General features: G+C 36.2%; 2 protein-coding genes across 4 annotated transcripts; one reads left to right on the top strand and one right to left on the bottom strand.

Moving 5' to 3' along the window:
- The first annotated feature begins 7080 nt into the window (after positions 1-7080).
- LOC109006441 (putative E3 ubiquitin-protein ligase LIN) lies at positions 7081-11351 on the top strand. Of its 3 annotated transcripts, none has more exons than XM_018985713.2 (7): positions 7081-8166; positions 8277-8415; positions 8513-9465; positions 9801-9948; positions 10126-10377; positions 10533-10842; positions 11059-11351. In XM_018985713.2, the coding sequence occupies exons 1-7, from the start codon at positions 7103-7105 to the stop codon at positions 11181-11183; spliced, it is 2991 nt and encodes a 996-aa protein (XP_018841258.1). In that variant the 5' UTR covers positions 7081-7102; the 3' UTR covers positions 11184-11351. The 3 variants fall into 3 exon arrangements, with proteins under 3 accessions (XP_018841258.1, XP_018841259.1, XP_018841261.1); XM_018985714.2 differs by having other exon boundaries at positions 9804-9948; XM_018985716.2 differs by having other exon boundaries at positions 8277-8373.
- A 1022-nt stretch (positions 11352-12373) lies between these two features.
- LOC109006442 (protein argonaute 2) lies at positions 12374-17442 on the bottom strand. The gene is made up of 3 exons (XM_018985717.2): positions 16705-17442; positions 15167-16364; positions 12374-14117 (listed from the first exon to the last, which is right to left on the bottom strand). The coding sequence occupies exons 1-3, from the start codon at positions 17078-17080 to the stop codon at positions 12671-12673; spliced, it is 3021 nt and encodes a 1006-aa protein (XP_018841262.2). The 5' UTR covers positions 17081-17442; the 3' UTR covers positions 12374-12670.
- Between the last annotated feature and the right edge of the window lie 2423 nt (positions 17443-19865).

Here is a 19865-nt window from a genome sequence, read left to right on the forward strand (position 1 = left end):
TTCTTTGAAAAGTCCAATCCCATTCCATACACTCCTCCATATCAGTGATGGTGCCCCCTAGCTTGGCCTTTAGTATATGTTGTTGCTAGAAATATTTATCTCTATAGACTTGAGTAGCAATCGAACTTGGGCTTTTCAACATCCTCCAGTCTTGTTTTGCAAACAAGGCTGAATTGAAACTCTCCAAGTCTCTAAAGCTCATCCCCCATCTCATTTTTTATACTCCCATATTTTTCCAGCTTTTCCATTGTATTCTCTTGTCCCCATCTTTGTTCCCCCACCAGAATCTGAAAAATATTGAGTTTAGTTCCTTACATATCCTTCTCGGGAGCTTGACAACACTCATGGTATAAGTTGGGATTGCATGTAGTACTATCTTTATGAGAACATTTTTCCTAGCTTGAGATAGAAACTTATTCTTCCAATTGTTTATTTTTTGCCACACTCTTTCCTTAATACACCTAAAGGTGTTATACTTTGATTTTCCTATATTGTTGGTAAAAACCCAGGTACCTTTCATAGCTGCCACAAGCTTTTGTCCCTGTTGCTCTCAACATGCATCTCCTTTCTGCTTCCCCAGTGTTTGAGCTAAAAAAATATGGAGGTTTTAACTTTATTAAGAACCTGGCTTAAAGCTCATTCATAAGTATATAGAATGGACTACAATCTCTCTCATTCATCCCCAGTTGCCCTTCCAAACAGCACACAGCTATCTGCAAATAACAGATGATTTATTCTAATACCACCCCTAGCCATGGACACTCCTCTTATCTCCTCCATTCTTTCAACATTAGTAAGCATTGTACTGAAACCCTCAACACACAACAGAAACAGATAAGGAGACAATGGATCTCCTTGTCTCAAGCCTCTTGAATGTGCAAAATTTTCTCCTAGTTTTTCATTGATCAATGCAAAGTAAGTAACTGAGGTAACACACCCCATTATCATAGCAATTCATCTCTCGTTGAAGCTTATCTTCTTTATGACAGCTTCTTAGTAAGCTCATTCTATACAATATAGGCTTTCAACATGTCTAGATTTAAAGCCATGCTTCCTGTTTTTCCACTATGTCTAGTCTTCATTGTGTGGAGTGCTTCATAAGCCACCATTATGTTGTCTGAAATGAGCCTCCTAAGGATGAATGCACTCTGACTTAAAGATATTATGGCATCTAGCACAGCCTTTAGCCTATTAGCAATTACTTTTGAAACGATCTTATACAAAACATTACATAGGCTTATTGGTCGAAATCCACTAACATATACATGAGATTTAACTTTTGAAATCAAAACAATGTAAGTGTAGTTCAGAGAATGAGATAAGGTACCACCATTTAGAATACTCATAACTGCATGACAAACCTCTTCTCCCACGATGCTTTAATGATCTTGGTATAAACATGCCCCAAACTCATCTGGGCCTGGTGATTTTAGTGGGGCCATCTATTTTAATGTTTCTTCCACTTCCGTTATGTTGAAAGGCTTGGAGATGCTCATTCATTTATGCAGTTACTTTACTCTCCATGTTCTTCAAACACCTTAGAATTTCCACTGTGGTTGGCTCTGTTGTGGCAAACAAATCATTAAAGTAAGCCTTATACGCTTCCTCTATCTCCTCTGGCTTGTCTAAAGATTTGTGTATGGTGTTCTTCCTCCTCCTCTAGTTGGCCCACGCACAGCAATATTTGGTGTTTCTATCTCCATGTTGATGCCAGTTCTTATTTGCCCTTTGTCTCTATTTTAAGTCTTCATTCTCCATAGCTTATTGTTTTTTCTTTTATCCATTTCTCCTTATCCTTCTCAAAATTCCTGCTCCACCTAGTTAAAGCCCCACTGCATCGACTGAGCGTGTCTTGCACTTTTGAAACTGGATCCAACACCTCTGGCCATTTATTCCATTCTTCCTCTATTATGTTCTCACACTCTCCCTCAACTGCCCACCCTGCTTCATATTTAAAGCCTTTCTTCCCATGCAGAGTTCCTTTCTTGAATTTATCCATGGTTAATAGAATGGGTCTATGGTCTGAACTTCTAACTGTCAGGACCTCCAAGCTTCTTTCTTTATCAGTGTTAGACCAATATGTGTTGGCCACAACCATGTCTAATCGTTCATTTGTGAAAGTTTCATCATTGTGCCTATAACTCTAGGTAAATCTATCTCCCTTCCAGCCAATGTCATGCAACTCCCCCTTATCCAAAACATCTCTAAAATTTGACATTAAGCATTCCTTCTTAGGCTGGCCCCTCTCCTTTTCTTTGTTTGTTACTATTTCATTAAAATCTCCTGAAACACACCATCCATAGGGAATAGCAGGTTTAAAAGATAGTAACATATCCGAGACTTCTTTCCTTTTATTAGCATCTGGTTGTCCATAGAAACACATTAACAACCATTTGCATTCTATTTCATCATCAAATATCCATACATTTATATAGTTTTGTGAGTAGTTAATAAATTCGACTTGCATCTCCATATTCCAGAAAAGTGCTAATCCCCCACCCCTGCCAGTTGGTTCCACCACAACACAATTTTTGAACCCCACCTTCCTCTTTAACACCTCATACTTTCTGACTTTTAATTTAGTACCCATAACAAAGACTAAGTTGGGTATCTTTTCTTTTACTAGTAGGCAAAGGTTTCGAATTGTCCGCGAGTATCCAAGCCCCCGGCAATTCCAGCATAGGATTTTCATTGTGATTGGCAGGACTGATTTACAGCCACTGCCAATTCCTTTATCAGATTGTCCCCATCTTTCCTGCTATCTATTTTGCCTTTTTTCAACTCCCCCTTTTGTAAATCATCCATGTCTTCATCATTTATTCTTCATTTGGAACTAACCAAGTTAGACATCTCCTCAGGTCCTTTACCCATTCCCCTAGCTCTCTCATCTTCCATGTACCCCCTTCCTTCTTCTGCCCCCCCCCTCTCTCCTCAGACTTCTTTAGTATACCTTATGTCGAGATCATAGTAGATTCTAAACAAATAGGCCCCTATACTTTTCCTTCAATTATCACTAGTTTTTTACTCTACTCTCCACTACCCCTCCACTCAACCTCTAGACTCTCTGCAGAATTCACAGATACTTTCTCCCCCGGCACCATTATTACTGCTTTGCTTCCCCCTTCATTTTCATTTCTTCCATCCTCTCTCATCTCTTGTCCTTCTTATGGTTTTTATTCCCATCATCAAACAAATTTTCTTTCATATTTGTGCCCTATAACAGATCTGGACTATTAACCCCAGAACCTCCAACTGCTGATTTACCTCCATAATCCTCCTTTGATGAGTTTCCAGAGTTGGTATTGCTATTGTATTTGGGTCTTCCTCCTCCCATTCTCCTTATAGTTGTTTCAGCTCTAAGCCAAGGCCCAAATTGCTCTACCTCGTTTGTCTATTTCTCAATTTGTTTTTCACTACCCATACAACCTTGGGAGCTACGGATTATTCTTCCACAAGTAAAACAAATACAAGGAAGTTTTTCGTACTTAAGGGAAACCCATTCATTTTGTTCTTGCACTATGATTGTTCTTCCTCGGGCAATTGGCTTGGTTAAGTCCAGAATAATTTGCACCCTTAAGTAATTCCCCCAACTACTCTCATCCTCTTGGACCACCATGTTCGTCACCCTTCCGATCGTATTGCCGATTTGTTCCCCACAATCATGCATCATGTAAGCTAAAGGTCTCATGTTGTACATTTATACCCAGAAAGTTTTCTACTCAAATCTCATCCTCTGTGGTTGAGTGAAACCATCAAACAAGTTAAGGACTGAAAGGGTGTAATCGAATAACCAAGGCTTCCCATCCCATACTCTCTATTTGTCATCCGTATTTGTAATCACAAAAGTGTTTCTCCTCAGTTCTTGGAATGATGCTTGTTTGCTTACTCTCCAGACCTTTGTCATGGTTGATCCAATAACCTCCTGCCCGATCTTCTTGTCCGTAATTATCTTCCCCACCAAGCTCTTATCCCTCTTTTGTTTCACCTCCTCTAAAATACTATCGTCCACCTTGATGGACGTATACTCCTACTCGGTCAATCACAATCTATCTCACTTATCACCTAGCTCCTACATCCTGTCACCGCAGCCTGCCACAGTGACTAATAACTTCAGGCGCTCTCACCTGAAAGGATAAGGAGTAACCGCTTCCTTCACTCCTGCCTTCTCATAAGTTCATGATTTTTGTTTTTCCTTTTTTTCTTTTTTCCTTTTTTTTTTTTTTTTTTGGCGTGGATCTTACCTTGAAAACAACATATATGGTCCGGTACTTAATTTTAGTACTTTTGTTTACACATTAAAAAAAAGTTCATTCCATTATTAATATGTTAGTTTTACAAGCTTTTTTAATACTAACACACTACCTTATATTAAAAATATTAGTATTTTAAGTTTATTATAAATATAAGAGTACTGACACATCTACAAATAAATTACACAAAAATAATCTCACAAATTGATGTGATTTCATCTGATCCGTTAGATCTACTTTATAATAAAACTAACTTTATAATCTGACAAACCATATGATCAAACCACATCAATTTGTGGGATTGTTTCTGTGAAATCCATTTGTGGCTAGAATATTTCTCTAAATATAATAGATTCCACGTTAACTAGTATGTTACGCACTTGTATATAATAGAGCTAAAAAATAGGATTGACGTTAATTTGAAATGATGTCACATGTGGAGTAGAATCACGTGTAAAAGGTTATAGAAAATTCTAAATTAAAACAATTCTAAATAGGATAAATTAATTAAAAAAATAAAAATAAAATATTTTAAAAAAAGGAAATAGTATAATAGAAAAAATTTAAATAATATATCCTCAAGGACACATATATAGGTGTTGAAATTAAGCATTTCATAATTACTACATGAAGAAGATATGCAATAATTAAATGGATCAAATCTATCATCTTCATTAATTAGCATATATGTAATCATATTGTGTGAGAAGAATGTCAAAAATACGTTGTTGATCAAATTTATATCATGTCATGTCTATCTAGTTTAAATAAAAATTTCAAATAATGTTGATTTCTGATACAAAATTATATATCATCAAAGTACTTTAATTATATATTTCTTTTTTTATTATTATTATTGTACTAAGTACCTATATATCTCGTTAGGTCTTTAAAAGTTGATCATATGGATTGTAACGGTCAAGATTTTTTAGACTAAATGACAAAAGTTCTGGTCGTATGAAATGCATTTTTTCAAAATTTGATCCACTTGCATGGCTATATATGTCTCGTGGCAATATAATGCTTCCTTCAAACAGTAATTGCATGCCACGTACACAAGACGAAGATCTCGTGGTGAATTAATTAAACAAAGACTAGGCCCCATAAATCTTGAAAAATTGCCCACATATCCCGTGAATAAATGCGTCTTAGATAGTCACGAGGGGTCGCCATCCCAACGAGAAATAATATTATTCTTCCTAATTTATATTATTCATTTTGTCTATTTAACGTGGCACTACAATATGATATCATGTCACTTATTTAAAAAATTAAAAATACAAATATAAAAATGTAGAGAGAATTTTAAATTTTAATCTTCCTCTTATTATTTTTTCAAGCACCATTTTATTTTAAATATATATATATATAATAAATCATGTGGTATGAAATAAAATAAGTTGTATAAGTTTAGGGAAATAGTAACGTAAATCATTTCTTTACTACATATGACCTAATTGTACGAACTGTTCCATAGATTTAAGAAAAATATAATGTTGTGGAGTATTACGAGAATACTTTATTATTATTTTTTATTTTATTATTATTTTTTATTTATTTTTTATTATTATTTATTATTATTTAATATTCTATCATTATTTTTTTATTAATATTCAAAGAATATCTGAGATCACCTCACTATCCAAATACAACCTAACAGAAAATATACATTTCATTATTCATACTATTAATATTTACTTTTATATGAAAAATATATAAGTTCGAATTGTAGGAATTAAACAACGTAGATAGCGTATTTTTTATACAGACTTGCCAATAGAATGACTGAAGATTTAGGCGTGGTTTAATTTGTACAGTGAGGTAAAAATAAAATGAAATAATTTATGAATAATAATAAAATAAATTTAAATAATAGTAAAATAATTCGTTAATATATAAGATGAAATTTTAATTTTCCAAAATTAGTGGGTCCGGCGCCGCCGGCCAGTGGCTAAGAACATTCACATGTTCCAAATTTCCTAGTCTTCTCAGACTCGTGTTTGATTCTTTTGGTTGTTGAACATGGGTTAACCAAATTAAGCATCTTTTCAGCCACTTTAATAACCATGAATATATATATATATATATATATATATATATATATATAGGATTAGATCGTGTTTTGTCCATATATACATATATATCTAACCCTTGACTTCCTGACTTTTCAATGATCTGATCTTTAGTTCTTTAGACTTCTACAATAATGTTTTACTTTGTAGAATTGTATTACATTAGGGTTTGCAATTACATGAAATATGTAAATTATCTTTCATATATAGGATCGATGGTGCAGGTCATGATGATCGGGGTCAAGACGCATGTCCTCCTCATAGTCATCGATCGTGTTCTTTTTAAGGGCAAGAACCGGGTCCAGACATGTTGAAAAAACACTTTTTAATTAATGGAGAATGGCATCAACGGTTTGAAAAAACATAGGAACCATTTTCTTGGCCTCATCGTTCATGTTTTTCCTTCGTCTCATTCTATTTCTTTTTATAGTTTGTCAAAACAAATATAAAAAAGTTAAATCTAAGTCCTTTCATTAATTTAAATTTTTTAAACAAATAATGATTTTGGATTCCAACAATAAGCTCTGGTTTTGATTGAAAATTCACACCAATTTATTTAATCTTATTATTATAATTTTTTAAAATTTTTATATAAAATATAATAAATAATTTAATTTTTTTAAATTTAAAAATAATATTTTATTTAACTTATCTAAAATTATATCAACTGAATCAAAATAGGAAAAAAAATACTCTGCACTTCTCTTATTTAATGGTTAAGCTTTTCAAACTCTCTTCCCTTTTCTCCAAAACCAAAGTCCAATATTTCATTACCAAGAAATGGCTTCCAGCTTACAAGAACTGCTCGCCGAGGAAGGACTTGCGCTCCAACGCAGGAAACTTCCCAAGACTCGAAAGCCTGTGAATCCTAGCAAGAGAGCACAACCACACGAGTCACCTGCGCTGCCTATGTACATCTGCCATGACCGAAATTCTTTCCATATCTCGAAACAGAAGATCGAGAAGACTAGTTCAAAAAAAGGGTCTTTGGTATTCTCGTCTCAAAGGGTGCTGTCGGAATCAGAGGGATCAAATGCCAAGTCATGGGTGCCAGAGGGTTCAAGAAGAGATGAGCTTGCAATTGATGAAGCAGCCATTAGAGCTGTGATTTCTATTCTCACCGGATACATTGGAAGGTACGTAAAAGATGTGAAATTCCGGGAAACAGTTCGGCTGAAGTGCAAGTCTTGCTTGGTGAGAAAAAAGATGGAACCTGATAATGGAATTTTTATGAACATGGAACTCGGTATTGAGAGCGTAGAGAAGTTGGTAGAAGATCAAGCGACCAGGAAGGAACTAAGGATGAAGACATTAAGAAACTCCATTCGGCTTCTAAGCATCGTCGATTCCTTAAATTCTAGAAAGTCAAAGAATGGTTCAACATGCGGAACACCCAATTCTCACATTTCTGCGTGTGCTCAGCTATACTTGGCAATTGTCTACAAGTTTGAGAAAAACAATCGGATTTCTGCTAGGCACCTACTTCAAGTTTTCTGCGATTCGGCATTTTTAGCTCGAACCCACTTGCTTCCTGATCTTTGGGAGCATTTCTTTCTTCCCCATCTTCTCCATCTCAAGATATGGTACACTAACGAAGTCGAAACTCTCTCGAACTTGGACTATGTTAAGAAGGAGAAGGTAATGAAGGCCTTGAGCAAAGCATACAATGAACAAATGGACAAGGGAACTGCTGTCTTTGCTCTTTACTATAAAGAGTGGCTTAAAGTTGGGGTTAAGGCCCCTCCAGTTCCTATTGTGCCCTTGCCATCAAAACCCAGCTATGGATCATCGAAAAGAAGATCATCAGATTCTTACACTTCACAGTCCTCCATGAACAGGAACTTGTAAGTTAATGAAGGCGACGGTTTAATCATTTCTGTAAAATGTAAAAAAATTTGACATTTAGTTTTTTGCTAATAGTGAATTTTGCTTCCTGATTTCCTAATCAACGAAGATACCGAGACGTGCTCGTCCCAACATTTGAACGGAGATCTATGGACCTGGTTGATCCAGATGGACCTTCAATGGATACTGGGGATTTGAAGGAAGAGGTGAAACTTTGCACACACGAAGATAACTGCAGTTTTGTTAATGTGGGTTACTTTATTGATGTTTTAATTTAAAGTTGCATAAAATGATAAAAAGTGACTGTTACGTTGCAGATGATCGCCTTTTTCCTGTTTTGTACAGAAAGGAGATAGGACTCATCGAAGGTCATCAAGCCAAAACTTAAGAGATTCGAGAGTTGAATTATGCACTGAGACTAAAAATGCAGATTATATCGAATTCCTTGCTTGCCGAAGTATGCCAACAGAACGCAATCACACGGCCCAGATAGGTTCGGTCAGAAAGGAGGAAAATACCCATTCAAGTGAATTAAGCAGAGCCATTTACACTGTTTGCACCTCGGATTCTCTAAGCGAGTGTGAAATTTCCATTCGTATAATCTGCAAAGCCTGGTTGGACTCACATGGTGATCCTGTCATTGAAGCTGCATTATCAGAAGCCTCCATTATTGAGGGGATGCTAGAGGTTTTATTTGCTTCTAAAGATGATGAAATTTTAGAACTCATAATATCGATTTTTGCTGAATTTGTAGGAAGGAAGGAGGTGTTTAGGCGGATTATACTGAATTCAGATCCACGGCTAGACATTTTCCTGAGACTTCTGAGGAGCAGCAGTCTATTTGTAAAGGCTGCTGTTCTGCTTTACCTATTAAAGCCCAAGGCAAAACAGATGATATCATTTGAATGGGTGCCACTAGTCCTTCGAGTATTAGAATTTGGAGATCATATGCAGATCCTATTTACAGTACGGTGCAGTCCTCAAGTGGCAGCAATATACCTTTTACACCAACTCCTTACAGGTTTTGATGAAGATAGAAACTTAGAGAATGCTAGACAGGTGGTTTCTCTGGGGCGAATGAACCTTCTGGCTCAAGGAATTGAGAGAGGGGATTCTCATGATAGGAGCAATGCTGCTTTGCTCATGTCGAGATGCATTCGAGCTGATGGAAGCTGCCGAAATTATTTGGCTGAAAATTTGAACAAAGCATCTCTCCTTGAACTTCTTGTTCTCGAGTGCCGCAAGAATTCTAATAGCTGTGCTTTTGCTTTACTAACCGAGTTACTCTGCCTTAGTAGGTATGAATTTTTACCTTTTGCAGTCTTTTCTCTTTCAGGAGCTCAATCCATTTTCTAATGATATCTGTGAAATCACTACTTATCTCAAAATCTTAAGCCGATGGGAAGAAGTAAATTTATTATTTATTTTATATCTTAACAATCTCCCTTACGTGCGGGTCAGACTTCTTCTTAATAGGTGGCCCAACACATGAAATATTTAATTAAATAAGGTAAAGTGTAGAGTCAAGATTCAAACTCAGGACTTCTGTTATGATACTATGTGAAATCATCACTTATCTCTTAGATGGAAAGAGATAAATTTTATTATTTACTTTACATCTTAACATTACCAGAAGAACCCGGATGATAAAGTTCTTATGCGGACTGAAAGAAGCTTGGAGTGGTATGAACACCATGAACATTTTATTAGCCTATCTCAAGAGAGCCCCACCAGAAGAATATCCACTGGCCGCAGCAATTTTATTGCAGCTTCATCTTCTGGTAATTCTATACCATTCACTTTTGTTTTCAGAGTTTTATGATTCCCGAGAATTCAAAAGAGAATCTCTCCACTGTTTGTTCCTCCATCTTCTGAGCATCCAAACTGGCCATTTGTATAAAAGAATTTGGTTGTGCAGTCTTGAGCAGTAAGCATAACAAGTAGCACTCATGTGGCAGGGTGATACTACGAAGTACAGTGTATATAGAGAAGAAGCTGTTGAGGCAGTGATAACTTCTTTGGACTGTCGACTATGTAACAATAAGGTTCAAGAACAATCAGCGAGGGCTCTTCTGATGTTGGGAGGCCATTTTTTCTATAGTGGAGAGGCATCAGCAGAAAGTTGGCTTTTACAACGAGCAGGTTTCCATGAGAATACAGGGGATTCATTTCGTAGCAAGGAAATTGTTATTGATGGCTTCATACACTCAGTAAGCTTGCATTACATTAAACCCGCAAATTATATAAAAATGAAATAGTCAAGCGGAATAGAGAATGACGGTAATTTTTCTTTTATTCATGTCCTAATCTAAATTTCTCTGTCCTAATGGTTGGTTGATTTTTGTGGTTTCTGTTACTTGATTAGAATGAAGAGGAAGAGGCGATAGAAGATTGGCAAAGGAAAGCAGCCACCGTCTTGGTCCGAAGTGGGAATAAGAGATTATTGGCTGCCCTTTCAGAATCCATAGCCAATGGCATCCCGAGTTTAGCACGAGCAAGTATCATTACTGTCACTTGGATGACCAGCTTTCTCCATTCAGTTGGAGAAGAAGATTTGCAGTCCATGGCATGCTCAATTCTCATGCCACAATTGCTTGAATCTCTGTATTGCAGGAAAGATACCGAGGAAAGAGTGCTAGCTTCATACTCACTACTGAATCTCTTTAAGAACTCAGGTATAATGAAATCTTCCACCGTCTTCTGAAGTATTTCTATAAAGGATGACAGAATGGTATCTAAAAATACTGCTTGAAAATGTTGTTCTTCTAGAAAGCTCAGAGAAGATGCTTTCTCCCCACTAGAAAATACCTTCTTCTGATATCTGATGAGCTGAGTAGTTTCAGCTGTTTGCCTCTTTCTATACCAAAATTTTTCGTCTATTTTGTCTACAGAATGTGTTTCTATGCTCTCATCATGGGATAAAGAATTGCTGGGCAATCTCCAGAATCTCTCGCTAGTGACATGGACAGCTAGGGAGCTTATTTCTATCATCACATGCAGCAGCTCGAGGCAATAGCTGGGAAATGGAAGCAAATCATCAACTTTAAACTCCCTTTTTTCTCGCTATTCACAGACCAGTGTTGGAATCTCTTTACCTGTAAGTTAAGGAAAGAATATCTGGAGAATGTTGTTAGGGTTGAGTGTATGTGTAATATTTCCTCCGTCGATTTTTTTTTTTTTTTTCTTTTCCCTCCGTTTTTAAAGAGAATATATTTAGTAAAACATACTGGATAAGTATAGTTTTAAGGTATGCAAGTTTCGTGTATTTTCTTTAAAAAATTAAATAAATATAAAATTTAAATGAAATATTCATTTTTAATGGTGAGCCTCCTTTCTTTCAAAGGGAGTACAGGATATACCTTATAATTGTATCTAACATTATTAAAAAAATAATAATAAAAGTAAATACTCTTATCTTAATAAGTTTGCTTCTCATATTTCCTTCCAAAAACTAATGTCTTTGGTATAACTGAAACCGCCTAAGTTCATAACATTGGTTATAGTCCTCTGAAGTTTCCATTTGCTGAAGAGTAAGAAGCAATGATTGAGGGGTGATTAAGATCAGAAGATGGGTTTGAGAACTATGAACAGCTATAGTTTCTTGATCCAATGATTTATTTGATTCTTTGCTTTGTAGAGGTTAAAAGAACATATATCATTCACATAATCTTCTGGGGTTGCATCAGATATCAGACTGGGAACAAGTGCTCTGTTAGGATCAATGTGACCTGCTCCCATGGACAGGTGTGAACAAGTTCGGAAACCTATGTTGTACTCCCTTATTTGAGTGTCCAGTGTTGGCAGACATAATAGCAGTGGTTATAATGGAAAAAATAAAACATGAAGAACCCTGTATTCGGAGCATTTTGGTGCAAGTGCTCGTTCATGCAATGAGTTTCTTCGAGTAGCACCTCGAGTTATTTTGAAAATGAAAATAAAATAAAAAGTTTCTAATTTTATAGAAGAGGACAATATCTCGATTTAATTGAAAATCTTGTGGCGAAGAAGACCTTGGGATTACATATTCAGAAAAGGAAGAGCTCAAGTTTGATAATAATAATTAAAAAAAAAAAAAGTCTGAAGAATTCAAACTTCTCCAGTTTACGTATCCACGGTTACCTTTAGGATTCAAACAGATGAAATCCATGTCGTAAACACACAAAAGCTTAACATGAGATCAGATGGCAAGCACAGACAAGGAGAACATAAGCAAAACACACCAATAAATAGACCGGGTCCAGTCCACACAATCCCTGATTCTTTACAGCAAAACACAAGACACACAAGAGCATAACATTCAACCATCACAACTGTAAGAGCAAAAGAAACATGAGCAAAATACTCTCAGACAAACTGAGACAGAACCCATTAGATTCACGCACAAACTCCTTCATCAATCCACACGAGAAAGGAGGGCGTCGGGCATTGTCAACAAAAGTTGTCTATTTCTTACCCCTTGCTGAAAAGAGGAGAGAACAAATGGCAAACCATGCAGGCAGCCTTCTAAACAAAAAACATGATATTTTCCAAGGAAGCATGTAACTTGAAGAAATTCAGATCAAAAGATGCAAGTGACGATGACGACGACGATGATGCCGATGATGTTGCAACTGGAGCCCGCCCCTCTACCATTGCCTCATAGTAAAGTCGTCCCCTATAAGCAACAAGGTCAGCGTAGTACACTGGTGGGACTAGCGACACAGGTTTAGTGCACCGAGCAAAGGTAAAACACAGTTCGTATATGAGCTTTTGCAATTGGTCAGAAGTAAACCTATGCTCATCCCACAGGACATGGTAGTGCGTGGGCTTGCTTGTCCCAAGGCTTCCAAAGTGGCTACAGAGATAGAAGTCAAATTCAAAAGGGTGAACTATTATTGTGTCCACAACTGTGCCCGGAGACACATTTCCAGTTGAACACCCATCCCTTGCACTCTCCGGAAAGAAACGAGTCTGATGCCTCTTTTGGGCAACAATAAGTGTGATGCTTGGAGAGTATTTTATAGCTTGGAGTGCCCTCTTGAGATCTTGCAACTCTTCATTGAGAACCATATCAAATTGGCTCTCACTTACTCCATCACGGAAGATCACAATCTTGTCTGGCCTAACTTTATTGAGCTGAGCATATCGTTCAACTAGTTCCAAACACATGTCTCCAAAATTCAGAATCGTCTCCTTCCTATGAACTTGTGGGCGGACACGTGCTACATAACGATTTGCAGCAGGCCAGTTCATGGTTGCAACAACAGCTGCTATGGATGGACTCGTAGTGTTCCGTGCAGCAGGATGGTTAACATCAGCCCCCACAAACATAACATGCCCTTTCCCTTCAAAACGGGGCAACGGATTATTGAGCTCTACATTGCTACCTCCAAGCTTGGCATTTATCTTGATAGCAAGATTTGCAAGATACTGGTCATTTGCTTTGTTGGCACAAGTGGACAGACAACACTGTGTCACAATACCAAGTTGGGTCTCGGAGATCCACTTGAGATATTTGTAACCAGGATCCCTCCTAGACATAACACAAAGAAGAATTTGTAGATTACCTTTACAAATCCTATAAGCCTCTTTCTTAATACTTTCAAGTAGTTCACACAGTATGTTAAGCCTTGAAAATTTCCACATTGTTGTGCACTCATATATAAGAGGCTCCTCCATGCGGATTCCCAGATTTCCACACCGGTTAATAAGCTTTGGAATGAAAAAATCAGGATTTAGTCCAGATCTTTCAGAAGAGCTGAAGTCGATAACACCCCACCTGTCAATTATCTTGCCTTCCACCACTGACTTTCCGACAAGGTTCCACTGACATTTCTCTTTCTCAACCGTTACCTTGATCGCTTTACCATTCGAAGCACCAAGCTTCAACTCAGGTGGCCCAATAATGCGTCCTGTAACTTTGGTCATGTTCATGTTCACTGCCATTCCAAAATTTTGAGCGATGCCTCCACTGCCAATAGAACAAGGGCCAATTTAATAATTTTCAGATTGATATAATCTGTTAATGAATGCAAAACCATGCGAAGTTATGTGAAGTTACCAAAAAAATTTACTTATAAAAAAATTATGTATCATGAATTTGACAAACCAAAACTATCTACATCCTAAGGTGAAGAATCAAAATGTCTCAGGTTCTTCTACATTTTATCTATGGACAACCAAATCAGCAAGATACAGGAGATGCAAGGTCTATATGTCCAACATTAGTTGATCAGCTATATAATCATAGCAGGATCCTACTAATGCCATGTAGCTAAAATTTACTTATAAAACATTTATGTTTCATGAATTTGACAAACCAAAACTATCTGCATCGTAAGGTGAAGAATCAAAATTTCTCAGGTTCTTCTACATTCTATCCATGGACAACCAAATCAGCAAGATACAGGAGATGCAAGGTCTATATGTCCAACATTAGTTGATCAGCTATATAATATAACAGGCTCCTACATGTAAACTAAAATCTTAGTTCTGTGGCCCTCAAATTTCATTATTTTTACATGGCTATCATAGACATTGCAGTGACAACGTCAATGCCAAAAAGAAAGTGATGCTGCTCATTGCATAGTGGTTACCGGAGGTGAAGAATTTCACAAATCATAAAGCATGAAATCCAAGTACACTATAATGAGATTTTTAGCATTTGTTTTCATAGACAAACTACAGCCGATTGCAGCTACCAACAATATATACTCAATTTTCTGTAAGCAACATAAAGAACAATATTACTATAACAGTTTAGCATGTATTTTCAAGTGCTTCCCTAAAAATTCATATAATATTATTTTGATAGGAAAAATTCATAAAACAAATTATTAAACCAAAGAACTGTCTTTGCTGTAAGTGAGACAACCACCTGCAAATACTATCAGCACTCAATGACCAATTTGTTATTTCATGAAACAGTGAGAAGAAAAAATATAAGAAAGCAACAAAAGAACCAGCACAGGATAATTACATATTATTCTATAAATAGACTGAAGTGTCATATTTACATACCCCAGAGGTCCATCTTTTGAGCGTACCATACTGCATATCTCCCTCTCCCTATCATTTGGCCGTACAAGTGACATGTTCTTCAACATTATGGCTGCATTTCTATCCAAATCTTCCTTAGGAAACCTTTGGCCCTCAAATAAGATACAGAACTCCATTGGCACATAGTTTTTCTTATTTCCTCTCCCTAAATCCAAGCAGGGAATATCCTTATACCTAATATCTTTGCCATATTTGTCCAAAAAATAATCAACAATGCTCACTTTCTTGGTTGGATTCTTGCCCTCTGGGTCTTCCTCATCAAATGATATACGTCGTGTATTCTCAGAAGTTAAACCCTTGATGATGTATTTTTGTTTGGTTTTTCGGTGAGTCACAGTAACTTTCAGATCCTTCAATGCATCAACTACAGCCGCCCTAAACTTTTGGAAATTAAGGATATCAAATCTATAGATATGCTCCCTGAGGAAATCTATAACCGGCAATCGCTTTCGAAATGCCAAAACCGAGTAATCCAGACACATGGCCAAACCCTGGGAGGTCTGCTTCAGACTATGTTGAAACCCTCTAGATGCCATGATGCCGCAACCAAGATCATCTCCTTCCCTAGGTTCTCTGGGGAAAAAACTTCGGCCAACTGGGATCATGTTCCTAGCTGGATTCTCCTTCATTACGAGATCCAATCCTTGTAATATATCTCGGGGGATTGATGAGAGATGCCCGCGTAAGTAATCCTCCAACTTGCAAAGCTTGAGCTCATTTACAAGCTTGATAGTAACTACATATGAACCACCCTTAGTGTCTTCTCCCTCAGCGACTTTCACATTAAATTTTCCTGTGGGCAATGATACCGCGCTGAAAATATTCTTCTCGCCATCATATGCAGTCTTTGTCATGGGAAATCGTACAGGATCATCAGAAGATAATTTGTTCCTGACCACAGACAGATCAGCTTTTGATATTCTCACAGGCCGACGATTCTTGAGGGGCACCTCCAGTTTTACATCGAGATCATAGTGCATTATAACAGTCTCTGGAGTGAAGTTGACAGGAAAGTGATTGACACGGAGCCTACTCGTTCGGATAGCAAGTGCGCCCCCTTTATCGGGTCGTTTAACTGGAAGAATTCTGTTTGAATCTTCTGGAGGAGTAGTCAATTTTTCTGAAATACTCATTGCTTGCAGTTCTGGAACAACAGGATCTGTGAAGAAAAAAAGTTGCTAATCACTGAAGCTGCTCAAAATATAAATTAATATGGTTCTCTTTTATGCAACCACGGTAATTTCCCGGATCCCCCCCCACCCGGGAAAAAAACCGTAATCTCCATCGAGATCTGACTGTCGCGACGTATGTTTACGAAGAAAATGGAGGCAGAAACAATAAATAAATAAATAAAGCTTGATGAATGAATTTGATTATGCCGATCAACTCCGGCAAAAGCAACAAATATAGTCATTCAAGAATCCATATTCCCTTTCCTCTCTGTTTCCTCCTTATTATCAACAACCGAACAAAAAACATAGAGTGAAGAGATCAAATACCGGGGATAGGCCGTTCAGGAGAAATCTGAGGCGGACGCTGAACGGGTGGAGCAGCAGCAGTAGGGGTGGGGGATCCTACTTCCACCCACTGAATCTGACCCGCCCCACCCCTCCAAGCTGGTCCTCTACCACCACGACCAGCCGCGCTGCTCGAACCCTCACCGGAACCGCCCAACGAAGCGGGTTCCACCACCTGACCCATGGGAGGACCAGAAGCAACAATGTCATCGCCTTGCGGCTGTCGCGGTTGTCGATCCCACGGCCCCCCAGGCCGCGAACCCCTCCACTGCTGATGTTGTGGACGACCACCACGACCACCCCTTCCTCCTCCGTCTCTGCCTCTTCCTCTCCCTCTGTTCCCACCTCCTCTCTCCATTGGACCTCGGGAGCAAACTCTCAAAGACGCAGAACAATCAGACACGAAACAAAGTAGTAGAATTCAACAAGCAAAATTAGAGCAAAGACAGAGCGTGTGTTTGTTTGCGGGAGGAGGCCGGATGGGAGCTCAGCTAAATAAATAAATACGAAAAATGACGAATCTTTCTTTTGCTTTAAAGTACCCCAAGGCAAGTAAAGTCGAGCTAGGGAAATCGTCGTTCCAAGACCGGTCCGCTCCACTGCGCGTCAAAGAAGGCAAAGGTGCATGGGTGTGGCTGGGCGAGGACAAAGGAGTTGGTGAAGCATCCTAGGAGGTTCCACTGTTCCAGAAGCTTCGATGTAACCGATGCAAAGAAGATTTTTGTATCCGACAACGCTGCCCGTGGAATGATCTACCAAAAGCATGACTTTACTATATATTTTATTGAGACTAGTCAAGTTAACGTTATTCGTTTAAAAAGGATTATAATTTCTAGACCCTGAATAACGTTTTGTCTAAAGAATAGTGTCATGTATATATATATATAAGAGAAAATATATTTACAATCATAAATTACGTAATCGTCGTATAATTATTTTTAAAAAAATAAATAAAATATGAGATTTACATAAAAAAATTAATTTTTTAATAATAGACCTCACTCTTTTTCAAAACGATTATGCGACGGTTACGTATTTCACGATTGTATGTAAAATTATTCTATATATAATTTTAAGTAAAATAGTATATTTATTGAATAGTACAATATTATATGCATTGAGTTGTAATTTTATTTTTTAATTTTTAATTTTAAAGTTTTCATCCTTTTAAGTAACTTACACATCATAAATAAAATTATAAATATAGATAATATTTTTTTTAGAAAAATCAAAATTCCGTATAATATGAGATTTTATTCACTACATTCTTTATTTTGATTCAAAATAAATTTCACAAATTAATGTAATTAGATATAGTACACCATATTGCAAAACTCATAAAAAAATATTTAACATATCACATTTAATTACCTCATTTTATCAGTTTTATTAAAAAGATTTACGTGTAAATCTAACATATATTTAAAATTAATGGATTGATCTCATTTTAAATTCTTATATCATTTATTTTTTAAATTTCAACCTAAATAATTAAAATCAAGAATTTTAGTATCTCGAACGATAAGTTTCTTCCAACTTTTGCACTTTTCACCTCCCTTTAAAAATAGATAAATGTGATGAAACCTTAAATGTTTTGAGTGAATTATTTAAATATCATTGCTTAAAGCTTAAGTTTTAAAAAAAAAAACACAAATAAAAGTAATTCTATAAAAATATTAACGATACAAAGAAAGAAAAAAAAAAACCCACGGTCTCCGTCGACGGTGCTCACCGAAAGAGGCAACCTTGAATACTTGTACAAAATGAAAGTTTACAAAAGTATTTAAGAGGAAAAGAAAAAGGGCCACCGTCCCCTAACCGTGCCACGCACTGAAGCCATCTCTCTCTTCTTCTTCTTTTCTTTTGTTTTTAAGATTTTATTAATATTGTAAGTTTGCATCTTTAACGTCGTCATCTAATGCCATGAAAATGATTCTCAAAGTTCAAAAAATCAGCAATAATATTGCAAGTTTGAAGCAAATTAATTAAGAATCGAAGAGGGTTAGAGCTAGCTAAGTTTAAATCAAATTGATCATGGGCTAATATTTATAAAGCATATCATTGATGAACATTCAGATTTCTGAATAATATTATGGCCCTGTTTGGATATAAAAACGATTTCATCTCATCTCATCATTACAATTTATTCAAATTTTCATATAAAAAATAATAAACAGTTCAACTTTTTTAAATTTTAAAATAAAAATAATATTCTAACAATAATCTATTCAACTTTTAACTTTCATCTAAAATTATCTCATTTTATCTCACTATCTAAACAAGACTTATAATGTATCATGTGATATTTATTGCGTCTGTATGAATTTTTTAAATAATTTTAAATATTCAAAAAATACGATAAGATTTGCTTCATATGTTTATCTGTATATATATATATATATAATGAGGATCCTAACATGATACAAATAGTCCTTGAGTAGATTCGTGTCTACTCCGACCCAACATGCTCATATAAACTACTTGTATATTTTTAATTTCCTCGATCCCAACTTTTGTCGACTCTATGAACTAATATTCTCATGCATCTTAGTAGGAGCTTCCCCAATAAATATAATACCAGAATGGGTTGACCAAAACGTGGAGATGGGTGATTATCTTACTTATTTTTTGAAAACTGCTAATTATTAAAACACAACTTTATGGGAGGTTTAGACAGTGAGTTAAAATGAAATGAATTGATATAAAAGTTGAAAGTTAAATAAAATATTATTTTTTAATATTATTAATCTTTTAAGATTTGAAAAAAATTGAATTATTTATTATATTTTATATAATAATTTAAAAAAATTATAATAATTAAATGAGATGAGTTTGGAGACTTTTATATCCAAACCGGAGCCATATTGGCACTACAAGAAACAAGACATTTTCTAGAGCTAAAATTTGTCGTAAATAACTACTAAAATCGTTGCAAAAGGATTGCAACGATTTATGTTGTACCGTACTTTCATCACAATTGTTGACTCACTTAAAAGTTCAACTAATGAAACTCAAAAATCGTCAGAAAAATTATTTATTTACATCCATTTTTTTCACTATTAATATTGTAAAATACGCCATAAATAACTAAAAACGCCGTGAATATTGTAAAATGTTGTAAAATACGCTGCAAAAAGTAAAAC

This window comes from Juglans regia, chromosome 4 (assembly GCF_001411555.2).
Source record: "Juglans regia cultivar Chandler chromosome 4, Walnut 2.0, whole genome shotgun sequence".
Taxonomy (NCBI): Eukaryota; Viridiplantae; Streptophyta; class Magnoliopsida; order Fagales; family Juglandaceae; genus Juglans; species Juglans regia.